This window comes from Cnephaeus nilssonii (assembly GCF_951640355.1).
Source record: "Cnephaeus nilssonii genome assembly, chromosome: 20".
NCBI lineage: Eukaryota > Metazoa > Chordata > Mammalia > Chiroptera > Vespertilionidae > Cnephaeus > Cnephaeus nilssonii.
This window is the reverse complement of record NC_137091.1, coordinates 48,519,418-48,540,771: the sequence shown is the minus strand read 5'-3', so window position 1 is coordinate 48,540,771 and position 21,354 is coordinate 48,519,418. Positions and strand designations below refer to the sequence as shown.

The following is a 21,354-nucleotide window of genomic DNA, read 5'->3' as shown; positions in this document are numbered from 1 at the left end:
GCATCAGCCTGTGGACTGAAGGGTCCCGGGTTCGACTCGGGTCAAGGGCACATGCCTGGGGTTGGGAGCTCCATCCCCAGGGTGGGACATGCAGGAGGCAGCCGATCAGTGAGTCTCTCTCATCACTGATGTTTCTCTCTCCCTCTCCCTTCCTCTCTGAAACCAATAAAAATATATTAAAAAACCAAACAAACACCAAGTAGGATGGTGGTGCCAGGGGCTGGGACGCGGAGAGGGAGACCCACGGCTCCGTGGCTCCCGTGGCGTTTGTTTTGTAAGATGAGGAAGAGTTCTGGAGATGGGTTCGAACAATGAGCTGTACACTTAAACACAGTGATAGTGGGAGCCCTGGCCGGGTAGCTCAGTTGGCTGGAGCGTCCTCCTGATACACCAAGGTTGTAGGTTCAATCCCCTGTCAGGGTCCGTACAGGAAGCAACCCATGCATGCACGTGTGAGTGGAACCACAAATCTCTCTCAAACAACAAAATAAATAGCCCTAGCCAGTGCACAGTGGTTACAGCATCGGCCCATGGACCGAAGGGTCCCGGGTTCTCTCTCACATCGATATTTTTCTCTGTCTCTCCCTCTCCCTCCCACTCGCTCTAAAAAAAATCTATGAGAACCAGCTGGCATGGCTCAGGGGTTGAGTGTCGACCTATGAATCAGGTTCGATTCCCGGGCAGGGCACATGCCCAGGTTGTGGGCTCGATCCCCAGGGTGGGGCGTGCAGGAGGCAGAGGGTCCATGATTCTCATCATTGATGTTCCTATCTCTCCCTCCCCCTTCCTCTCTGAAATCAATATGTTAAAAAAAAAAATCTATGGGGAAAAAAATATCCTCGGATGAGGATTCATGAAATAAATAAAAATTAAAATCAAAAACCATAAAACACCAGCCTCAGGGCCTGTGGACACGCATCCAACCTCCCCCACCTCCACCCCGACCTCTTCTCTAACACACACAGCTCCCAGCTCCTGCTTTCATCTAAAAAAATGGGTCTTTTCCAGCCTTTAAATGGAGCCCGGCAGAGCAACCAGCTGCCCCTCAGGTAGCCCAGGGCCCTAGGATAAGTCTGAACCCACGCGCCCTGTCTCCTCCTGAGGAGGGTCAGGCACCTGGACTTACCAGATGGACTTTGGATGGACCTGCTCCTTGGTGGGTTTGAGCGAAGCCGAGGAGCTGGAGCCAATAAAGATAAATCTCTACCTCAGAGCTGCAAACGCCTAAAAGCCCACCCCCCTGGCTGGCCAGGGCGGGCAGGCCGCCCAGGAGGGGTGGGGCCTACGGCGGTGCTTCTGTGGATGAAAGGGGCCACATGCTGACCTGACAGCTCAGGGGAGGCCTGCATGGCGGTCCTGCAAACTCAGAGACCGAAAGTCACCACACAGGATGGGCTGAAATTTAACTTTAACTAAAAGCAGTGATGGTGGGTATTACCTCCTAGGCCGGCATCTTCACTGACAAGGTCAGCCTTTACCTGAACTGAGCCTATGTGTCTTTTTGCATCTATGATAACACACCCCTGAAATGTCTGGGTAACTTGTAACCTCCCTTTTTCTGGACCCCCTGGGGCACAACCTAATGTGCTGGGAGCCAGGACAAATACCACAAATTCCTTCATTATCATGTTAATTGTTCCTGCACCCACCTAAGTATGTGTCCATCATTTTACTTTTTATCCAATCCCAGGGGTTCACACCCCCCCCTCCCCGATTTGCTTTCTCCCGCCTCTCTAGTCTATCACCAATGGATTTCAGGTAGCCCACCTACGTCCCTTTCTTTGATGGCAATGTGTAAATACAGATGTAACCCGCCAATCTCCGGAGCATTATCTCAATTCTTTGAGGTTCTGCTTCCTGGCATGTGTCAACAGTTTGGCTCAAATGAACTCACAGAAATTCCTTACAGGTTTCCATGGTTTTTTACGTTCAAACTATGGGAAGGAGGCTGCTGTGTTTGCCCTCAAGGCACCGCTCCAAGGTGCTCCTTTAATTGAAGTAAAATACACGTGACGTGACCATTTCCACCTGAACCCTGTGAAAAGGTCCTGTGGGTGCCTGCCCATGGCGGTGCCCTCACGCTTGGGAATTCTTCTCGCCTTGCAAAACCCAGACTCTGTCCCCGAGAAACACTAACACCCCGCTCCCCGTCCTGCCAGCCTCTGCCACCCACCCCTCTCCTTCTGCCTCTCCGGATGGGACCACTCTAGATACTTCAGGGAAGTGGGAACAGAGCCCAGCTGGTGTGGCTCAGTGGTTGAGCATCAACTTATGAACCAAGAGTTCGGGATTCGATGCCCGGTCAGGGCATATGCCCAGGTTGTGGGCTCCATCCCCAGTGTGGGGCCTGTGGGAGGCAGCCGATCCATAATTCTCTCTCATCATTGATGTCTCTCTCTTCCTCTCTCCCCATTCATCTCTGAAATGAATAAAAATATATTAAAAAATAAAAGCCTAAGCGACTGTCACAACCAAAACAACCAAACGGACGACCGAACAGGCTGCGTGGGGCGATCAGGCTGGCAGGGGAGGGCAGTTGGGGGTGACCAGACCAGCAGGGGGGGTAAGTTAGGGGCTATCAGGCAGGCAGACAGGTGAGCAGTTAGGAGCCACTGGTCCCGGATTGTGAGAGGCATGTCCAACTGCCGGTTTAGGCCCGATCCCCAGGATCGGGGGATCGGGCCTAAACCAGCAGCCAGACATCCCCCAAGGGGTCCCGGATTGGAGAGGGTGCAGGCTGGGCTGAATTGTGTGCACCAGGCCTTTAGTAATAAAAACATAAAAGTAGCCGAAACCGGTTTGGCTCAGTGGATAGAGCGTCGGCCTGCGGACTCAAGGGTCCCAGGTTCGATTCCGGTCAAGGGCATGTACCTTGGTTGCGGGCACATCCCCAGTAGGGGGTGTACAAGAGGCAGCTGATCGATGTTTCTCTCTCATCGATGTTTCTAACTCTCTATCCCTCTCTCTTCCTCTCTGTGGAAAATCAATAAAATATATTAAAAAATTTTTTTAAGAAAAAAAAACAAAACATAAAAGTAGCCCTAACTGATAGATCCTCCCTTCCCCCCACTGATGGACGGAGTATGATGTAAACTGCACCTGCGGCATGGCCATTCCTGAGCACCTAACCAGGCACCTTATATGGACTGTACATTGAACCGCCAATCAGCACCTGCCAAATACCCTAAGCTCTTGATTCCTAAGTCCCTAGGTGCCTAATCATGTGCCTTACATGAAACCACCAATCAGCGTGTGCCGAGTACCCTAAGCCCCGTCCCTTCCTATTCCTCCCCTCAGAAGGCGTGTTCCCCTCTGCACGTGTTGCTACTCCCCCTTGCGGGGCAGCCCGGCAGGGGTCCTTCTCCTCTAATAAAGCCTGTAGTCCTGGTTTTCGGCCTCTGTCTCATCTTTCACTAACTGGTTTGGCTCAGTGGATAGAGCGTCGGTGTGGGGACTGAAGGGTCCTGGGTTCAATTCCGGTCAAGTGCATATGCCCCAGTTGGGGGCTCGATCCCCAGTGGAGGGCATGCAGGAGGCAGCTGATCAATGATTCTCTCATCATTGATGTTTCTATCTCTCTTGCCCTCTGCCTTCCTCTTTTTTTTTTTTAAGTATTACCTTTTATATTTTTATTTTTTAATTTTTAAATATATTTTATTGATTTTTTTACAGAGAGGAAAGGAGAGGGAGAGAGAGTTAGAAACATCGATGAGAGAGAAACATCGATCAGCTGCCTCCTGCACAGCCCCCTACTGGGGATGTGCCCCCAATCAAGGTACATGCCCTTGACCGGCATCGAACCTGGGACCCTTGAGTCCGCAGGCTGATGCTCTATCCACTGAGCCAAACCTGTTAGGTCCGCTTTCCTCTTTGAAATCAATAGAAATACATCTACACTAATAAAAGAGAAATAGGCAAATTGCTGTCACTTCACAATGCCCACCAGCCAATCAGGAGTGAGTATGCAAATTAACCTGACAAAGATGGCGGAGGCCCCGCCCCCCAGTGGCTCCAGGCCTCTGGGCAGCATGCATGCAGGCGCATAACGGCTGGGCAGGGCGGGACACCTGCTATGAAGGGGCGGGCGGGGGTGGAGGGAGCTCCAGGAGCGGTGCTCCAGCTGGAGCAAAGACTGAAGGCCCCGGCTGGAGAGCAGATGGAAGGCGGTGGCCAGAACGAAGGCCCTGGTCCCAGGTGCCGGCAGCCAGGGGAAGGAAGGCCTATTGCACGAATCTTCATGCAACGGGCCTCTAGTATATATAGATTCTTACTTTGTCGTTGGTGTTTGCTAATTTAATTGTTAAATTTTATTTATTTATTTATTTATTTATTTATTTTTTTTATAACATAGTTTTATTTTATTTATTTTTTAAAAATATATTTTATTGATTTTTACAGAGAGGGAAGGAGAGGGATAGAGAGCTAGAAACATCGATGAGAGAGAAACATCGACCAGCCGCCTCCTGCACACCCCCAACCGGCGATGTGCCCGCAACCAATGTACATGCCGTTGACCGGAATCGAACCCGGGACCCTTCAGTCTGCAGACTGACGCTCTATCCACTGAACCAAACCGGTTTCAGCAATTATTAAATTTTTTTAAAAAAGGGCCCTAGCTGGTTTGGCTCAATGGATGGAGGGTCAGCCAGCGGACTGAGGGGTCCCAGGTTCGATTCTGGCCAGGGGCACATGCCTGGGTTTCGGGCTCAATCCCCAGTAGGGGGCATGCAGGAAGCAGCTGATAAATGATTCTCTCTCATCATTGATGTTTCTATCTCTCTCCCTCTCCCTTCCTCTCTGAAATCAATAAAATATATTTTAAAAAAACAAAAAAGGAAGGTTATTCTGTCCTAGCCAGTTTGGCTCAGTGGAAAGAGTGTCAGCAGGCAGACTGAAGGGTTTCGGGTTCAATTCCGGTCAAGGGCACGTACCTCAGTTGCAGGCTTTATCTCTGAGCGGGAGGCAACCAGTTGATGTGTTTCTCTCCCATAGATGTTTCTCTCTCTCCCCCTCCCTCCCACTCTCTCTAAAAACCAATGGAAAAATATCCTCGGGTGAGGATCTCACACACACACATTATGCTGAGGGAAATAATCCTGACCCCAAAGGACAAATATTGTATGCTCCCACTTGTACTTTTATTTGTATTTATTTTATTGATTTCAGAGAGGAAAGAAGAGGGAGAAAGAGAGAGAGATACAAGCATCAATGATGAGAGAGAATAATTGATGGGCTGCCTTCTGCAGGCCCCACACTGGGGATGGAGCCCACAATCTGGGCACGTGCCCTGACTGGGCATCAAACTGCGACCTCTTGGTTCATAGGTTGGCACTCAACCACTGAGCCACGCCGGCCGGGCTCTGCTCCCACTTTCCTGAAGTATCTAGAGTGGTCCCATCCAGAGCGACAGAAGGAGAGGGGTGGGGGGCAGAGGCTGGCAGGATAGGGACCCGGGATTTAGTGTTTTGTTTGTTTGTTTGTTTTAATATATTTTATTGATTTTTTACAGAAAGGAAGGGAGAGGGAGAGAGAGTCAGAAACATCAATGAGAGAGAAACATCCATCAGCTGCCTCCTGCACACCCCCTACTGGGGATGTGCCCACAACCAAGGTACGTGCCCTTGACCGGAACCGAACCTGGGACCCTTGAGTCCGCAGGCTGAAGCTCTATCTGGTTAGGGCGGGATTTAGAGTTTTGGGAGAACAGAGTCTGGGTTTTGCCAGGCGAGAAGAACTCTGGAGGGAGCGTGAGGGCGCAATGGCAGGAAGGGAAATTCCGGACGTTTTCACGTGGTTCAGGTGAAGTTGTTGGGTCACATGTGTTTTACTTCAATACAAGAAGCACCCTCGAGCGGTGCCTGGAGGGCACACACAGCAGCCTCCTTCCCGGAGGCTCCGGCCCGCCCGGCCCCACCTGCCCGCCCTGCCCAGCCCATTCAGGGGGAGGTGGGCTTGTGGGCGTTTCCAGCTCCTGGTGGAGAGACTCTATCAGCCCTCCCTCCCAGGGTTTCACTCACACTCACCGACGGCGACCAGGCGCGGCTCCGCTCTCACTGTCCGAATTCAGGCAGGTAAGTCCGGGTGCCTGACCCTCCTCGGGAGGAGACGGGGCGCGTGGGTTCAGACATCCCTGGGGGCCTGGCCGATCCGGCCTGCAGCAGGATGCTCAGCCCGGCTCCATTTTCAAGGCTGGAAAAGACCCATTTTCCCGATGAAAGCAGAGCTGGGAGCTGTGCGTGCTAGAGAAGCAGTGGCGGTGGAGGTGTGGGAGGTGGGGGAGGTTGGATGCGTGTCCACAGGCCCTGAGGCTGGTGTTTTTGGGTTTTTGATTTTTATTTCTGTGAGGAGTCCCCACCTGAGGATATCTTTTCCCCCCACAGATTTTTAGAGAGAGGGGAAGAGAGAGGTAGAGTGAGAAAAAAAAAAAAATCAATGTTAGATACATGGGTTGCCTCCCACATGTGCACGTACCTAGACCAGGGATTGGGATGAGCCTGCAACCGAGGTAGGTGCTCTGGGCCGGAATCAAACCCGGGACCCTTCAGTCCATGTGATGAGAGGATGCTCTAACCACTGAGCCACCGGCTAGCGCTATTTACTAATTATTATTTTTAAATACATTTTTTATTGATTTCAGAGAGGAAGGGAGAGGAGAGAGAGATAGAAACATCCATGATGAGAGAGAATCCTGGATCGGCTGCCTCCTGCACGCCCCACACTGGGGATCCAGCATGCAACCCGACCATGTGCCCTTGGAATCGAACCTGGACCCCTCAGTTCCCAGGCCGACGCTCTGTCTATCCACTGAGCCAAACCGGCTAGGGCTATATGTATATTTTTAACAGTTTTATTTATTTCAGAGAGGAAAGGAGAGAGAAGCATTAATGATGAGAGAGAATCACTGATTGGCTGCCTCCTGCACGCCCCCCACTGGGGATTAAGCTCATGTGCCCTGACTGGAATCGAACCTGGGACCCTTCCATCCCCAGACAGATGCTCTATCCATTGAGCCACACCGGCCAGGGCAGAAATTCTTTCCTTTGAAGACTTTTGTTGTGGTTGATCCTTCTGGGAGGTGTAGCCAGGAGACATCCCCCGCCCCAGGGGCGGGAAACAGCCCAGTCTTTTCTGGTCTGGAATGAAGAGGAGCCCTCCCTTCCTCCCTCCCTTCTGGTCACTGGGAGGCTAATCTGGTTGGTGCTTCCTGTGGGCGGGGCTGGACTCTCTCCCTGCAAATCCCATCGGTTTTCACAGCTAAGCTGGTTTGCCTCCACGGTTGGAGCGTCAGCCTGTGGACTGAAGAAGGGTCCCGGGTTTGATCCCCAGTCAAGGGCATGGACTACCTCGGCTGCAGGCTCCATCCCTGGCCCCCGTCATGGTGCGTGTGTGCAGGAGGCAACCAATCGATGTGTCTCTCTCACTTCGATATTTGTTTTTTAATTTTTAGTATACTTTTATTGGTTTCAGAGAGGAAAGGAGGAGAGAGAAACATCAATGGTGAGAGAGAATCATTAATCAGCTGCTGCCTGCATGGCCCCCACTGGAGATCAAGCCCGGAATCTGGCACGTGCCCTTGACAGGAATCAGACCTGGGACCCTTCAGTCTGCAGGCCGATGCTCTATCCACTGAGACAAACCAGGCTAGGGTTCACAGCGATGTTTTTCTATCTCTCCCCCTCCCTTTCACCCCTTCTAAAAATCAACGGGATTTTTAAATATATTTTTATTGATTTGGGAGAGGAGAGATAGAAACATCCATGACCAGAGAGAATTTATTTTGTTAATCCTTGGGGGAGGATTAACAAAATAAATAGATAAATAAAATAAAAATAAAGATCTGCCCTAGCCAATTTGGCTCCGTGGATAGAGCTTTGGCTTGCGGACTGAGGGGTCCCGGGTTCGATTCCGACCAAGGGCACATGCCTGGGCTTTGGGCTCCATCCCAGGTAGGGGGCGTGTAGGAGGCAGCTGATCAATGATTCTCATCATTGATGTTTCTGTCTCTCTCTATCCTTCTCCTTTCCCCTCTAAAATCAATAAAAATAATTTTTAAAAAATGAAGATCAGATCTGAAAAAAAAAAAAAACACAAAAAAAAAACACCAGAAAGCTTTCAGGCTCCAGGGTCCTTGGCAGAGAAACCCGCGGCCCGTGAGCGCTCTTATCGCCGAGACGAGGACGGGGAGGACACCATGGTGATAGTAAGAGTTCCCTGTTTGACAAAGGAAGGGAGGACAGAGTGAGGGCTGAGGCGCCCTAACTCACGGAGCCACGCTGGCCAGGCTGGGGGTCATTCTTTTTATTTTATTTTTTAAATTCTCACCGAAGGATATTTTCTTCCATTGATTTGCTGGGAAAAAGTGGAAGGGAGGGGAAGAAGGAAGGGAGAGAGAGAGAGAGAGAGAAGCAGCCTTGTGAGAGAGATACATTGATTGGTCGCCTACCGGGCCAGGGATTGAACCTGCAAGCAAGGTAGGTGCCCTTGACCAGGAATCGAACCCGAGCCCGCGACCCGTCGGTCCCCAGGCTGACGCTCTGACCATTGAGCCATGTGGCCGGCCGGGCTGGGCGGACATTCCTCTTTTTTTTAAAAAATATATTTTAGGCCGAAACCAGTTTGGCTCAGTGGATAGAGCGTCGGCCTGCGGACTCAAGGGTCCCAGGTTCGATTCCGGTCAAGGGCATGTACCTTGGTTGCGGGCACGTCACCAGTGGAGGTGTGCAAGAGGCAGCTGATCGATGTTTCTAGCTCTCTGTCCCTCTCTCTTCCTCTCTGTAAAAAATCAATAAAATATATTAAAAAATACATATATATATATATTTTTATTGACTTTTTACAGAGAGGAAGGGAGAGGGATAGAGAGTTAGAAACATTGATGAGAGAGAAACATCGGTCAGCTGCCTCCTGCACACCCCACACTGGGGATGTGCCTGCAACCAAGGTACGTGCCCTTGACCGGAATCGAACCTGGGACCTTTCAGTCCGCAGGCTGACGCTCTGCCCACTGAGCCACCCGGCCGGCCGGGCCTGATGGCTTCCCGTCTTGCTTTCCCTGCAGATCTCGGCCTCCGACTCAGCGGCACCCGCGATGCTGTGTGAAGCCCTGGGCCGGTTTGGCCAGAGGCTGGTGCGCCGGCGGCCCCTGGAGCGCAGGGAGGAGGGGTCCGGCGGGGGCCTGGCCCGGTGCCTGAGCACCCTGGACCTGGTGGCCCTCGGGGTGGGCAGCACCCTGGGGGCGGGCGTGTACATCCTGGCCGGGGAGGTGGCCAAGGACAAGGCGGGGCCGGCCATCGTGCTCTGCTTCTTCGTGGCGGCCGTGACGTCCGTGCTGTCGGGGCTGTGCTACGCCGAGTTCGGGGCGCGGGTGCCCTGCGCCGGGTCCGCCTACCTCTACAGCTACGTCACCGTGGGGCAGCTGTGCGCCTTCGTCACCGGCTGGAACCTCATCCTCTCCTACGTCATCGGTGAGAGGGCAGGGCCGCTGGGGGGACAAGAGGAGGGGGTGGGGGTCTTCGTCCTCATTCATGAACACTTCGGGGTGCCGCTTGGGAGGGGAAGTGGCTAACAGTGAGGAGAACCCCCACACTGTTGCCCTAGCCCGTGGTGGGCAAACTGCGGCTCGCGAGCCACATGCGGCTCTTTGTGGCCCCTGGAGGGTGGCTCTTCCACAAAATACCACGGCCTGGGCCAGTCTGTTTTGAAGAAGTGGCGTTAGAAGAAGTTTAAGTTTAAAAAATGTGGCTCTCCAAAGGAATTTCAGTCGTTGTGCTGTTGATATTTGGCTCTGTTGACTCATGAGTTTGCCGACCACTGGGGCCTGGCCGGTTTGGCTCAGTGGCTAGAGCTTCGGCCTGAGGACTGAAGGGTCCCGGGTTTGATTCTGGCCGAGGGCATGTACCTCGGTGGCAGGCTCCTTCCCCAGTAGGGGGTGTGCAGGAGGCAGCTGATGGATGCTTCTCTCTCATCGATGTTTCTAACTCTTTACCCCTCTCCCTTCCTCTCTGTAAAATCAACAAAATATATTCTAGAGCAACAACAACCAGGAAGCAATGGGCAGGGCAGGAACGGGGGGGGGGGGGGGGGGGGGGGAGGGTCCCCGTGGGTGAGAGACGTGGCACAGGGCTCATGCCTCGCCAAGGTGAGGTCTCTGCTCGGCTGCTGCTGGCTTCAGGAGACCCCCGCCCCCTACCCGATTTAACTTTTTAAAATATATATATATATTTCATTGATTTTTTACAAAGAGGAAGGGAGAGGGATAGAGATTTAGAAACATCGATGATGAGAAACATTGGTCAGCTGCCTTCTGCACACCCCCCACTGGGGATGTGCCCGCAACCAAGGTACGTAGCCCTTGACCGGAATCGAACCTGGGACCCTTCAGTCCGCAGGCCGACACTCTATCCACTGAGCGAAACCGGTTAGGGCTGATTTAACATTTCTTTTTTAAAAATATGTTTTTTATTGATTTCAGAGGGGAAGGGAGAGGGAGAGACAGAAACATCAATGATGAGAGAGAATCATTGATCGGTTGCCTCCTGTACGTCCCACAACGGGGATCAAGCCCACAACCCGGGCATGTGCCCTAACTGGGAATTGAACTACGACCTCCTGGTTCATAGGTCGACGCTCAACCACTGAGCCGCACCGGCTGGGCCCAATTTAAAATTTCACCCCTCACTTCCCAGCCCTCCAGGGCCTAGTCCCCTGTTTCCTTTTTTTGCATAATGCGCACTCCTTCTAGCAAATCAAAGAGTTCCCCTGTTCTGTGAAACGTGTCTCCTCTCCCCGCCCCATGAGGAGGAGTCCTTGGCCTGGGAGCTCAGTTGATTAGAGTTGTTCTCATCCTCCAAGGTTGCTGGTTTGAGCTCTCTCTCTCCCTCTCTCTCTCTCTCTTTCTCTCCCTCCCTCCTTCCCTCCCTCTCCCCTTCCTTATTCTAAAATAACAAATTAAAAAATATTTTTAAAAAGGGAGGAAGCAGAAGTGAAACTCTTTGAGATGGCTCTTTTGTATGTCTGTTCCCCAAAAAAACCTGTCCCCTGGCGCCCGGCCGGGGTGCAGGTCATTCTGTGAGTGACCGTGCCTCCTCTGGCTGCAGGGAGCGCCAGTGTGGCCAGGGCCTGGAGCGCCGCCATCGACAGCCTGACCGGGTACCACATGTCTCAGGTGCTGCAGGAGAACGTGCCTCTGCGAGTGCCCTTCCTGACCAGCTACCTGGACTTCTTCGCGCTGGGCCTGGTGCTGCTGCTCACGGGTGAGGCGGGGCCAGAGAGGGATGGGATGAGCGGGGCATGGAGGGGGAGCGGGGCATGGAGGGGGAGCGGCTGGGGTGGGGAAGGCTTGGCTGCGGCAAAGGGGAGGGGGGATGTGAGGCCAGAAAAGGGGATTTTCCGTGGGAGAAACAGGAAGGCAAGATGTAGGCATTGTTCCCACCCTCGGAACTCATTTTGAGCTGGACGTTTTATTTTTTAAATATATTTTTATTGATTTCAGAGAGAGAGAGAGAGAAACATCAATGATGAGAATCACTGATCAGCCGCCTCCCACACGCCCCCTACTGGGGATCGAGCCCACAACCCAAGCCATGTGCCCCTGACTGGAATCGAACCCGGGATCCCTCAGTCCGCAGGCTGATGCTCTATCCACTGAGCAAACTGGCCAGGGCTGTAGGATTTCATTTTTTTTAAAAAATGAACAGACTAGAATCTCAGAGGGAAAGTGGGTGTGGATAGGTGGATGGGAAGAGATCAACCAAAGAACTTGAGTGCATAGATGCATAACCCATGGACACAGACAATAGGGTGGTGAAGGTCTGGGGGGGGGGGAGCTAGAAGGTGTTAATGGGGGGGGGGAAGGGACTTAGGTAATACTTTCAACAATATATATGAAAAAAAAAAATCATCCTAAGATATTGAGCGATCCTCCAATGATCTGCTCACTGGGTACCAGGGGCCCCCACACCCTCAAATGGGGCAATCGGAATGTCTGGGACATCGACAAATGTCCCCTGTGGGACAGAGTCACCTCCAGCTGACTTAGAGAACCAGTAACTTCCTCTGTACTAAGACCAAAGTTTTAAAAAAATTATTTTGTATAATTAAAACAGAAACGAGGTGACATTCCCATAACGTAAAATTCACCATTCTATTTTATTACTGGAGGCCCAGTGCACGGGCAGTGTCCCCAGGCCTGGCCGGCAATCAGGGCTGGCTGGGGCCTTCCACCTGCCGCCTGGGGCCTCCCTTCCCCTGCTGCTGGCTGAGACCTTTCTTCTTTCCACGCTGCCCCCTGGTGGTCAGCTCATGTCATAGTGAGCAGTCAGTCTGCTGGTCAAAATCCAGTGAAGATAATTTGCATATTAGGCTTTTATATATATAGATTTCCCCACAGCTTTATGGAGATAGAATTGAACTATAAGATTGTATAAGTTTAAGGTGATTTCATACTTGTTTATACTCATGTTTATACTATGAGTTGGTTACCATAATAAGAAATTAGCCCCATGCCCTAGCCCAGTTGTCCGAAAACTGCGGCTCACGAGTTTTTTGGTCCCTTGAGTTTTTAGCAAAGGCCAGCTTAGGAGTACCCCAATTAAGTTAATAACAATGTACCTACCTACCTATATAGTTTAAGTTTAAAACATTTGGCTCTCAAAAGAAATTTTAATCATTGTACTGTTGATATGTGGCTCTGTTGACTAATGAGTTTGCCGACCACTGCCCTAGCCAGTTTGGCTCCGTGGATAGAGCATTGGCCTATGTATGGACCAAATCTGCCTCCGGGTTCGATTCTGGTCAAGGGCACGTACCTTTGTTACAGGTTCTTGAGTCCTGGCCCTGGTCGGAGGCAACCGATCTATGTGTTTCTATCACATGGATGTTTCTCTCTGTTTTCCCCTCTGTCTCCCACTCTCCCTAAAATCAATGGGAAAATATCCTTGGGTGAGAATTGAAAAAAACAAAAAAAAATCATCCATTTCAGCCCTGCTGTGTGACTCCCTAGGAGTGTCATTCCGTGCACCCCAAGGTGGCGGTTGGATTCTAGTTCAGGGCACACACCTAGGTTGCTGGTTTGAGTCCCATATTCAATTCAGGTTGGGGTGCAACAGGAGGCAGCCTCTCAGTGTTTCTCTCTCTCTCTCTCTCAAACCAATGAAGTTCTTAAAAGAAATCAACCATTAATTTTTTCATTGTTATTTTTTGTTAATCCTCATCCAAGGACATTCTTCCATTGATTTTTAGAGAGAGGGGGAGGGGGAGAGACTGAGTAAAAGAAACATCGATGGTGTGAGATGTGAGACACATTGATTGGTTGCCTCACACTCCTGCCCTGACCGGGGCCAGGGATCGGGCCTGCAACCGAGGTACGTGCCCTAGACCGAAATGGAAACTGGGAACCCTTTGGCCTAAGGGCCAACACTATCCACCGAGCCCAACCAGCTAGGGCGAAACCCACCATTTTAAAGTGTGTGACCCCGTGGCCCCTAAGTACAGTCCAAATGTTGTGCAACCGCCTTCTTCCAGTTCCAGCACATTTCCTTTTTCTTTCAAAATATATTTTATTGATTTTTTACAGAGAGGAAGGGGGAGAGGGATAGAGAGTTAGAAACATCCATGAGAGAGAAACATCGATCAGCTGCCTCCTGCACCCCACCCCCCACTGGGGATGTGCCCGCAACCAAGGTACATGCCCTTGACCGGAATCGGACCTGGGACCCTTCAGTCCGCAGACCGATGCCCTATCCACTGAGCCAAACTGGTCAGAGCATAGTTCCAGCACATTCTCATCGCCTCCAGAGGAAACCCTGCACCCATTCAGCAGTGCCCGCCCCGCCCCTGGGAACCGCTCTTCGGCCTGCTGTCTAGTTTTCTGTTCCATCTCCCCACAGGTGTACTGGTCCTGGGAGCCCGAGAGTCAGCCCTGGTGACCAAGATATTCACGGGCGTGAACCTCTTGGTTCTCGGCTTCATCGTCCTCTCGGGCTTCATTACGGGGCGTCTGCACCACTGGCAGCTCACGGTGCAGGACTACGAGTTGACCAAATCTGAGTCCAACGGCACCTTGAGGTCAGGAGGGCAATTTTTTTTTCTTGAATATATTTTTTTATTGATTGCAGAAAGGAAGAGAGAGGGAGAAACATCAATGATGAGAGAGAATCAATTATCGGCTGCCTCCAGTACGCCCCCCACTGGGGATCGAGCCCACAACTGGGGCATGTGTGCTGACCAGGAATTGAAAGAACCATGACCTCCTGGTTCAACCACTGAGCCACACCGACCTGGGGGGAGGGCACTCGTGGCCACAGACTTGTGTGTGGAGTGCAGAGCTGGGAATGCGGCGGGAGGCAGATCTGGGCGGAGGGGGCCGGGGGTGGGGCTGGGGAGTGGACCAGGGCTGTGGTCCCGTAGAGATGGCTGAGCTGCTCACCCCTCTTCTTCCTCATACCTTCTCTCCCCACAGCCTGGGCCCTCTGGGCTCCGGGGGGTTTGTGCCTTTCGGCTTTGAGGGGGTTCTCCGAGGAGCAGCCACGTGCTTCTATGCGTTCGTTGGTTTCGACTGCATCGCCACCGCAGGTACCGGGTCCGGCTGCCCCTGGGGGTGGGGGCTGCCCTGGGGCACAGGCTGGTGGGAGGTGGCCCGGCTCCCGGGGAGTTGCCGAAGGGTGTTGTGCCTTCCCCTCGGTGTGTGTCCCTGACCCCACACCCCTTCCCATCACGCAGGGGAAGAAGCCCGCAACCCCCAGCGGGCCATCCCCCTGGGCACCGTGATCTCGCTCTTCATCTGCTTCTTGGCGTACTTTGGGGTCTCGGCGGCGCTCACCCTCATGGTGCCCTACTACCAGCTCAGCTCCAAGAGCCCCCTGCCCGAGGCCTTCCTGCACGTGGGCTGGCCCTGGGCCAGATACGTCGTGGCCGTGGGGACCCTCTGTGCCCTTTCGTCCAGGTCAGTCCCCACAGCTGCCTCCCCCAGCTCCCCATCCTCAGCCGCCCCGCCTTGGGTGGAGAGACGAGAGGGAGACACACCTTGAACTGTAGATGCCCTAGCCCAGTGGTCGGCAAACTCATTAGTCAACAGAGCCAAATATCAACAGTGCAACCACTGAAATTTCTTTTGAGAGCCAAATTTTTAAAACAAACTATATAGGTAGGTACATTGTTATTAACTTAACTAGAGGCCCAGTGCACGAAATTCGTGCACGGAGGGGGGGGTGTCCCTCAGTCCAGCCAGTACCCTCTCCAATCTGGGACCTCTCGAGGGATGTCCGACTGCCCATTTAGGCCCGATCCCACTGGGATCGGGCCTAAATGGGCAGTTGGTTATCCCTCTCACAATCCAGGACTGCTGGCTCCCAACTGCTTGCCTGCCTGCCTTCCTGATTGCCCCTAACCACTTCTGCCTGCCAGCCTGATCACCCCCTAATCACTGCCCTGCCAGCCTGATTGATGTCTAACTGCTCCCCTGCCAGCCTGTTTGCCCCCAACTTCCCTCCTCTGCCGGCCCCGTCACCCTTAACTGCCCTCCCCTGCAGGGTTGATCGCCTCCAACTTCCCTCCCTTGCAGGCCGGGTGCCTCCCAACTGCCCTCCCCTGCTGGTCATCTTGTAGTGGCCACCTTGTGTCCACATGGGGGTAGGATCTTTGACCACATGGGGGCAGACATATTGTGTGTTGGAGTGGTGGTCAATCTGTATATTACTCTTTTATTAGATAGGATAGAGGCCTGGTGCAGGAGTGGGGGCCAGCTGGTTTGCCCTGAAGGGTGTCCCAGATAAGGGTGGGGGTTCCCTTGGGGCATGGGGCAACCTGAGCAAGGGGCCTGTGGTGGTTTGCAGGCCAGCTACGCCCCCTGGCGACCCAAGTGGAGGCCCTGGTTCTGGAATTTATTTCCCTTCTACAATTGAAACTTTGTAGCCTGGAGCGGAGCCAAGCCTCCTGCATGCTCCACCGGCAGCCATTTCTGTTTGAGTTAATTCACCTTCTATAATTGAAACTTTGTAGCCTTAAGCAGAGGCCTGAGCCTGGCCAGGGTGTGCGGAAAGCTTTGCTTTCTCTGTTACCACGGGCAACCCTGGCCTGGTCTCTCCAGCTCCATGGCTGCCGCCATTCTGTTTGCATTTGTTTACCTTCTATAATTGAAACTTTGTAGCTTGAGTGGAGGCTTAGGCCTGTCAAGGGCTGGCAGAAAGCATGTTTCCCTCTGTTGCCTGGGAAACCTTGCTCTCGGTGGCTGTAGCCATCTTGGTTCAGCTTATTTGCATACTCGCCCTGATTGGCTGGTGGGCATGGCTTGGGCTGGTGGGCGTGGCTTGGGTGTAGCTGAGGTATGGTAAATTTGCATATTTGTCTATTATTAGGTAGGATTAGGGTACTCCTAAGCTGGCCTTTGCTAAAAACTCAAGGGGCCAAAGAGCCGCATGTGGCTCGCGAGCCGATGTTTGCCAATCACTGCCCTAGCCGGCTTGGCTGAGTGGCTAGGGCATCAGCCTGTGGACTGAAGGCTCCCGGGATCAATTCAGGTCAAGGGCATGTACCTTGGTTGCAGGTTGGATCCCCAGTCTTCTTCAGGGCAGGGGCGGGAGGCAATCAATCAATGTGTCTCTCTCACATTGGTGTTTCTCTCTCTGTCTCTTCCTCTCCCATCCAGTCTCTCTAAAACTCAATGGAGCCCTAGCCGGTTTGGCTCAGTGGATAGAGTGTCGGCCTGGGGACTCGAGGGTCCCAGGTTTGATTCCAGTCAAGGGCATGTAACTTGGTTGCAGGCACATTCCCAGTAGGGAGTGTGCAGGAGGCAGCTGATCGATGTTTCTCTCTCATCGATGTTTCTAACTCTATCCCTCTCCCTTCCTCTCTGTACAAAAACAATAAAATATATTTAAAAAAAAACAAAACACCTCAATGGAAAAATATCCTCAGGTGAGGATGAATGACAACAAAGTGTAGACCAGGCACGGGCAGCCCAGGCCTGCCTGCTGGCGATCGCCACACACACACACACACACACACACACACACGTTTCCCTTCCCTCCGCCAGCCTCCTGGGCGCCATGTTCCCCACGCCGCGGGTGATCTTGGCCATGGCAGAGGACGGACTCCTGTTCAGGGCACTGGCCCGGATCCACCCCCGAACACACACCCCCATCATAGCCACCATCGTATCTGGAACTCTTGCAGGTGAATAAGCCCAACCCACCCCATTCCCATCCAATTCCCTCCGCCGGGATGTCCCCACGGGCCCTCACCGCGTCTGCCCCTCCCGGCAGCGCTCATGGCCTTCCTCTTCGAGCTCAACAGCCTGGTGGACCTCATGTCGATCGGGACCCTGCTGGCGTACTCCCTGGTGGCCTTTTCCGTGCTCGTTCTCAGGTGAGGCCCCACGGAGTTTATTTTTATTTTTATTGATTTCAGAGAGGAAGGGAGGGGAGGGAGAGACAGAAACATCAGTGATGAGAGAGAATCTCTGATCGGCTGCTTCCTGTACACCCCACACTGGGGACGGTGCCCACAACCCGGGCATGTGCCCTGACTAGGAATCGAACCAGGACCTCCTGGTTCTTAGGTCGTAGACGCTCACCCACTGAGCCGTTTCGGCTTGGGCTCCACTAAGTCTTGAATGAGGGGACTTGAAGCCATGGGTATCTTTTCTGAAAGATGTTTTTGTTGATTTGAGAGAGACAGAGAGACATCGCGGTTGCCTCCCATATACACCCCGACTGGGGACGAACCCACAGCTGGGCATGTGCCCTGACCACGCATGGAACCTGGGATCTTAGGTGCATGGAGGATGCTCACCCAGCTGAGCCCCCCGCGCCAGGGCTGACCCCGCGGGTCCTGATGGGGGAGTGGCTCCTCTCTCGCCTTCGTGCGGCCTCCTCGGGGTGCTGCTCCCCGCGGGGGGGGGAAGGGCCGTGTGATGTGGGCGGGGAGGGGCGGGGGGAAGGTTGCGGGCATGTCTCTCATCCAGGTACCAGCCAGACCAGCATGTAAGCAAGAACGAGAAGCCGAGGGTGGAGATGACGGAGATACAGCTCGGGCCCGACGCCGGTTCCCAGGAACCGGAACCTGAAGCAGGGATGGCGGGCGCCCTAAGGAGCCTGTGGAGCCCCGAGAGCGCCGTCCCCACCCCGCGATCCGGCCACGTCGTCTACGAGTGTGCCCTGCTGCTGGGTGAGCAGAGGGCTGGCTCTTTGGGGCCTGAGGCGGCGGGGGAGGTGGGAGTGGGTGTCTGTGGAGGGGTCTCGGACAGATGATGGCCCATCTTTTTGTTCCTGATGTCATCCCATTGATTTTTGGAGAGAGTGGAACGGGGGGTGGGGCTGGGGGGAGAAACATCCACGTGAGAGAGACATGGATGGATGCCTCCCGCACTAGGGGGTCGAACCTGCAACCCGGGTGCGTGTCCCTGAATCCAACCTGTGACCCTGAGGTGCACGGGCGGCGCACGAACCACGGAGTGACCCCGGGCCGGGCGTGATGGCCCGTGTGGATGTGGGCGGTTTGAGGGTGGGATGTGACCTAAGGCCTGAACACCTTTGGCCTCTGAACTTGACCTGCTCTCCTCCAACCCGCCCCTGCCAGCTCTCCTGCTGACCGTCCTGAGCCTGGTCCTGGCCCAGTGGCCCGGCCGTCTGGTCTCCGGGGACCCACTGGCCACAGCAGTGACGGGGCTGCTGCTGCTGCTCATTGTGGGGCTCACGGGCATCCTCTGGAGACAGCCCCAGAGCCCGGCTCCTCTTCGCTTCAAGGTGGGTGACCCTGTGACCCCTGGAGGGAGTGAACTCTGCCCACCTCGCTGGACCAGGGACGGCAGGGGGAGGGGCTGAAATGGATGGGCCACCCCCCAACCCACACTCTACTCAGGAGCACGGGGTGGGAGACCCCTCTGAGTGGGCGTGGAGGGCGTGGCCTGAGCGGGACTGGCGCTCTTCCTTCCCACCCGTGGGGCGGGGTCCCCCCCTGGCGGGTCTGGTGTGTCCAGGGGTGACCTGGCTTTGCCCCCAGGTCCCCGCCCTGCCCGTGCTGCCCCTGGTCAGCGTCTTTGTGAACATGTACCTGATGATGCAGATGACAGCCAGGACCTGGGCCCAGTTTGGCATCTTGATGGCGATCGGTCAGTGGCCGCTCGGGGGACCGAACCCCGGCTCCTTCCCACCCCCTTCCCCACCCAGCTGTCCCCGGTGCCCTCACGGGAGGCCCCCGGGGCACCGCCCCTTCTCACCGCCCCGTTCCGTCCTAGGCTTTGCCATCTACTTCGGCTACGGGATCCGGCACAGCCTGGAGGCCGGGGCGCCGCCGCCCGCCGCCCCCCGCCCCCACACCCGGCTCTAGAGCGGCTCCGGGGCCACGGGGACGGCGGCCGGTGGCGGCTCCTCGCGCGGGAGCGTCTTCTGGTTCCGCGGGGCCTCGGGGCCCCTCTGGGGGGGAGGGGGGGACGCACCCGGCGCCCCGGCTCCGTGTCCCCTCGGGAAGGCGGACACGCACGCGCAGAGATGCGCTCTCACCGCGCACGTCGGACCGGGAGCCCCGGCCACCGGGAGAGGAAAGGAAATGCTCCCCCCCAGAGCGGACCCCGGGCCCCTTCCGGAGAGAGCAGGTCGCCCCGTGGGAAGGAGAGGCCTGTTTCAACTCTATGGTGTCCACAGTGCACTTTTTTTTCGGGTAATTTTTAATAAAAAATTTTTTTTTCTCAGTTACAGTTGACATTCAGTACTCTTATTCGTTTCAGATATTCAGCATGGTGGTGAGATATTTGTGTAATTTGTGAAGTGATCCCCGACACCGTAATATTTATTATAATATGATTGACTGTGTGTCTGTGTTGTGACTCCTTTGTACCTGCCAGTTTGTACTTCTTACCCCTCCACCCTTTTCACCCTGCAGGCCCCGGTCACACGCCCATCTGGCCACGATCGGTTTGTTCTCTGTATCTCAGTGTCTGTTAGGTCATTTGGTTATTTTGGTTCTTGAGGTGCCGCATATATAAGCGAGATCATGTGGTGTTTGTCTTTCTCTGTCTGACCTATTTTACTTAGCATAACACCCTCTAGGTCCATCCATGTAGTCGGAGCATTCTTTGTGTCAAAGAGTTGCACTTGAACTATTGGGACACAAATAGGTTGGAAGTAAAAGGAAGAAAAAAAAAATGGATCATACGAACAGTAACACAATGCCCTGGCCGGTGTGGCTCAGTTGGTTGGAGTGTTGGTCTAGTACAATGGTCGGCAAACTCGGTAGTCAACAGAGCCAAATATCAACAGTACAACGATTGAAATTTCCTTTGAGAGCCAAATTTTTTAAACTTAAACTTCTTCTAACGCCACTTCTTCAAAATAGACTCGCCCAGGCCGTGGTATTTTGTGGAAGAGCCACACTCAAGGGGCCAAAGAGCCGCATGTGGCTCGCGAGCCGCGGTTTGCCGACCACGGGTCTAGTAGACCAAAAGGTGGCGGGTTTGAATCCCAGTCAGGGCAGGTGTGGGAGGCAATTGATGTTTTTCTGTCCCTGTTCGTCGTCTCTAAAATCAGTTAAAAATATAAATAGAGCCGAAACCGGTTTGGCTCAGTGGATAGAGCGTCAGCCTGCAGACTGAGGGGTCCCGGGTTCGGTTCCGGTTAAGGGCATGTACATTGGTTGCGGGCACATTCCCGGTAGGGGGTGTGCAGGAGGCAGCTGGTCGATGTTTCTCTCTCATCGATGTTTCTAGCTCTCTGTCCCTCTCCCTTCCTCTCTGTAAAAAGTCAATAAAATATATATATTTTTAAAAAATATATAATAGATCTGGCGTAGCTGTATCAATATCGGACAAGGTAGGCTTTAATTTCAGAATGATAGAGACAAATGATCATGTTTACTTCCCCCAACTTTATTGAGATATAATTGACACATAACATCGTGTCAATGACCATTTTCCTTTGTTTCTGCCCAGACCTTTCGGTGTGTTTTTTTTAGTTCATATTTTATTTTGTTAATCCTCACTGAGGATATTTTTCCCATTGGTTTCTAGAGTGCGGGAGAGAGAGAAACCATAGATGTGAGAAATAATTGCCTCCCGCACTTGCCCCGACCTGGACCAGGGGTCCAACCTGAAACCCAGGTGCATGCCCTTGACTGGGAATAGACCCGTGGGCAGCTAGATGCCCTGGCCACTGACCACATCAGCTACTGTTCATTTTTTTAGTTGATTAGAGAAGGAGAGGGAGAGAGAAACATTGATGTGAGAGGGAAACAGCGATCATTTGCTTCTTGTACGCACACTGGCCAGGGCTGCCGCAGACTCATTCAGCGTGACAACCCAGTGGACGAGAGTTCTTCACTGGAAAGTAGTGTTGCTAGAGGCAGGGGGTGGGGCGTGAGAAACGG

General features: G+C 53.6%; 1 protein-coding gene across 1 annotated transcript; it reads left to right on the top strand.

The window, feature by feature from the left end:
* Window positions 1–5,962: 5,962 nt before the first annotated feature.
* On the top strand, window positions 5,963–19,688 carry LOC307116042 (cationic amino acid transporter 3-like). The gene is made up of 12 exons (XM_079799663.1): window positions 5,963–6,071; window positions 9,059–9,464; window positions 11,097–11,252; window positions 13,887–14,064; window positions 14,459–14,571; window positions 14,719–14,941; window positions 17,030–17,169; window positions 17,259–17,361; window positions 17,960–18,162; window positions 18,574–18,740; window positions 18,997–19,105; window positions 19,232–19,688. The coding sequence occupies exons 2-12, from the start codon at window positions 9,089–9,091 to the stop codon at window positions 19,321–19,323; spliced, it is 1,860 nt and encodes a 619-aa protein (XP_079655789.1). The 5' UTR covers window positions 5,963–6,071; window positions 9,059–9,088; the 3' UTR covers window positions 19,324–19,688.
* The last annotated feature ends 1,666 nt before the right edge of the window (window positions 19,689–21,354 follow it).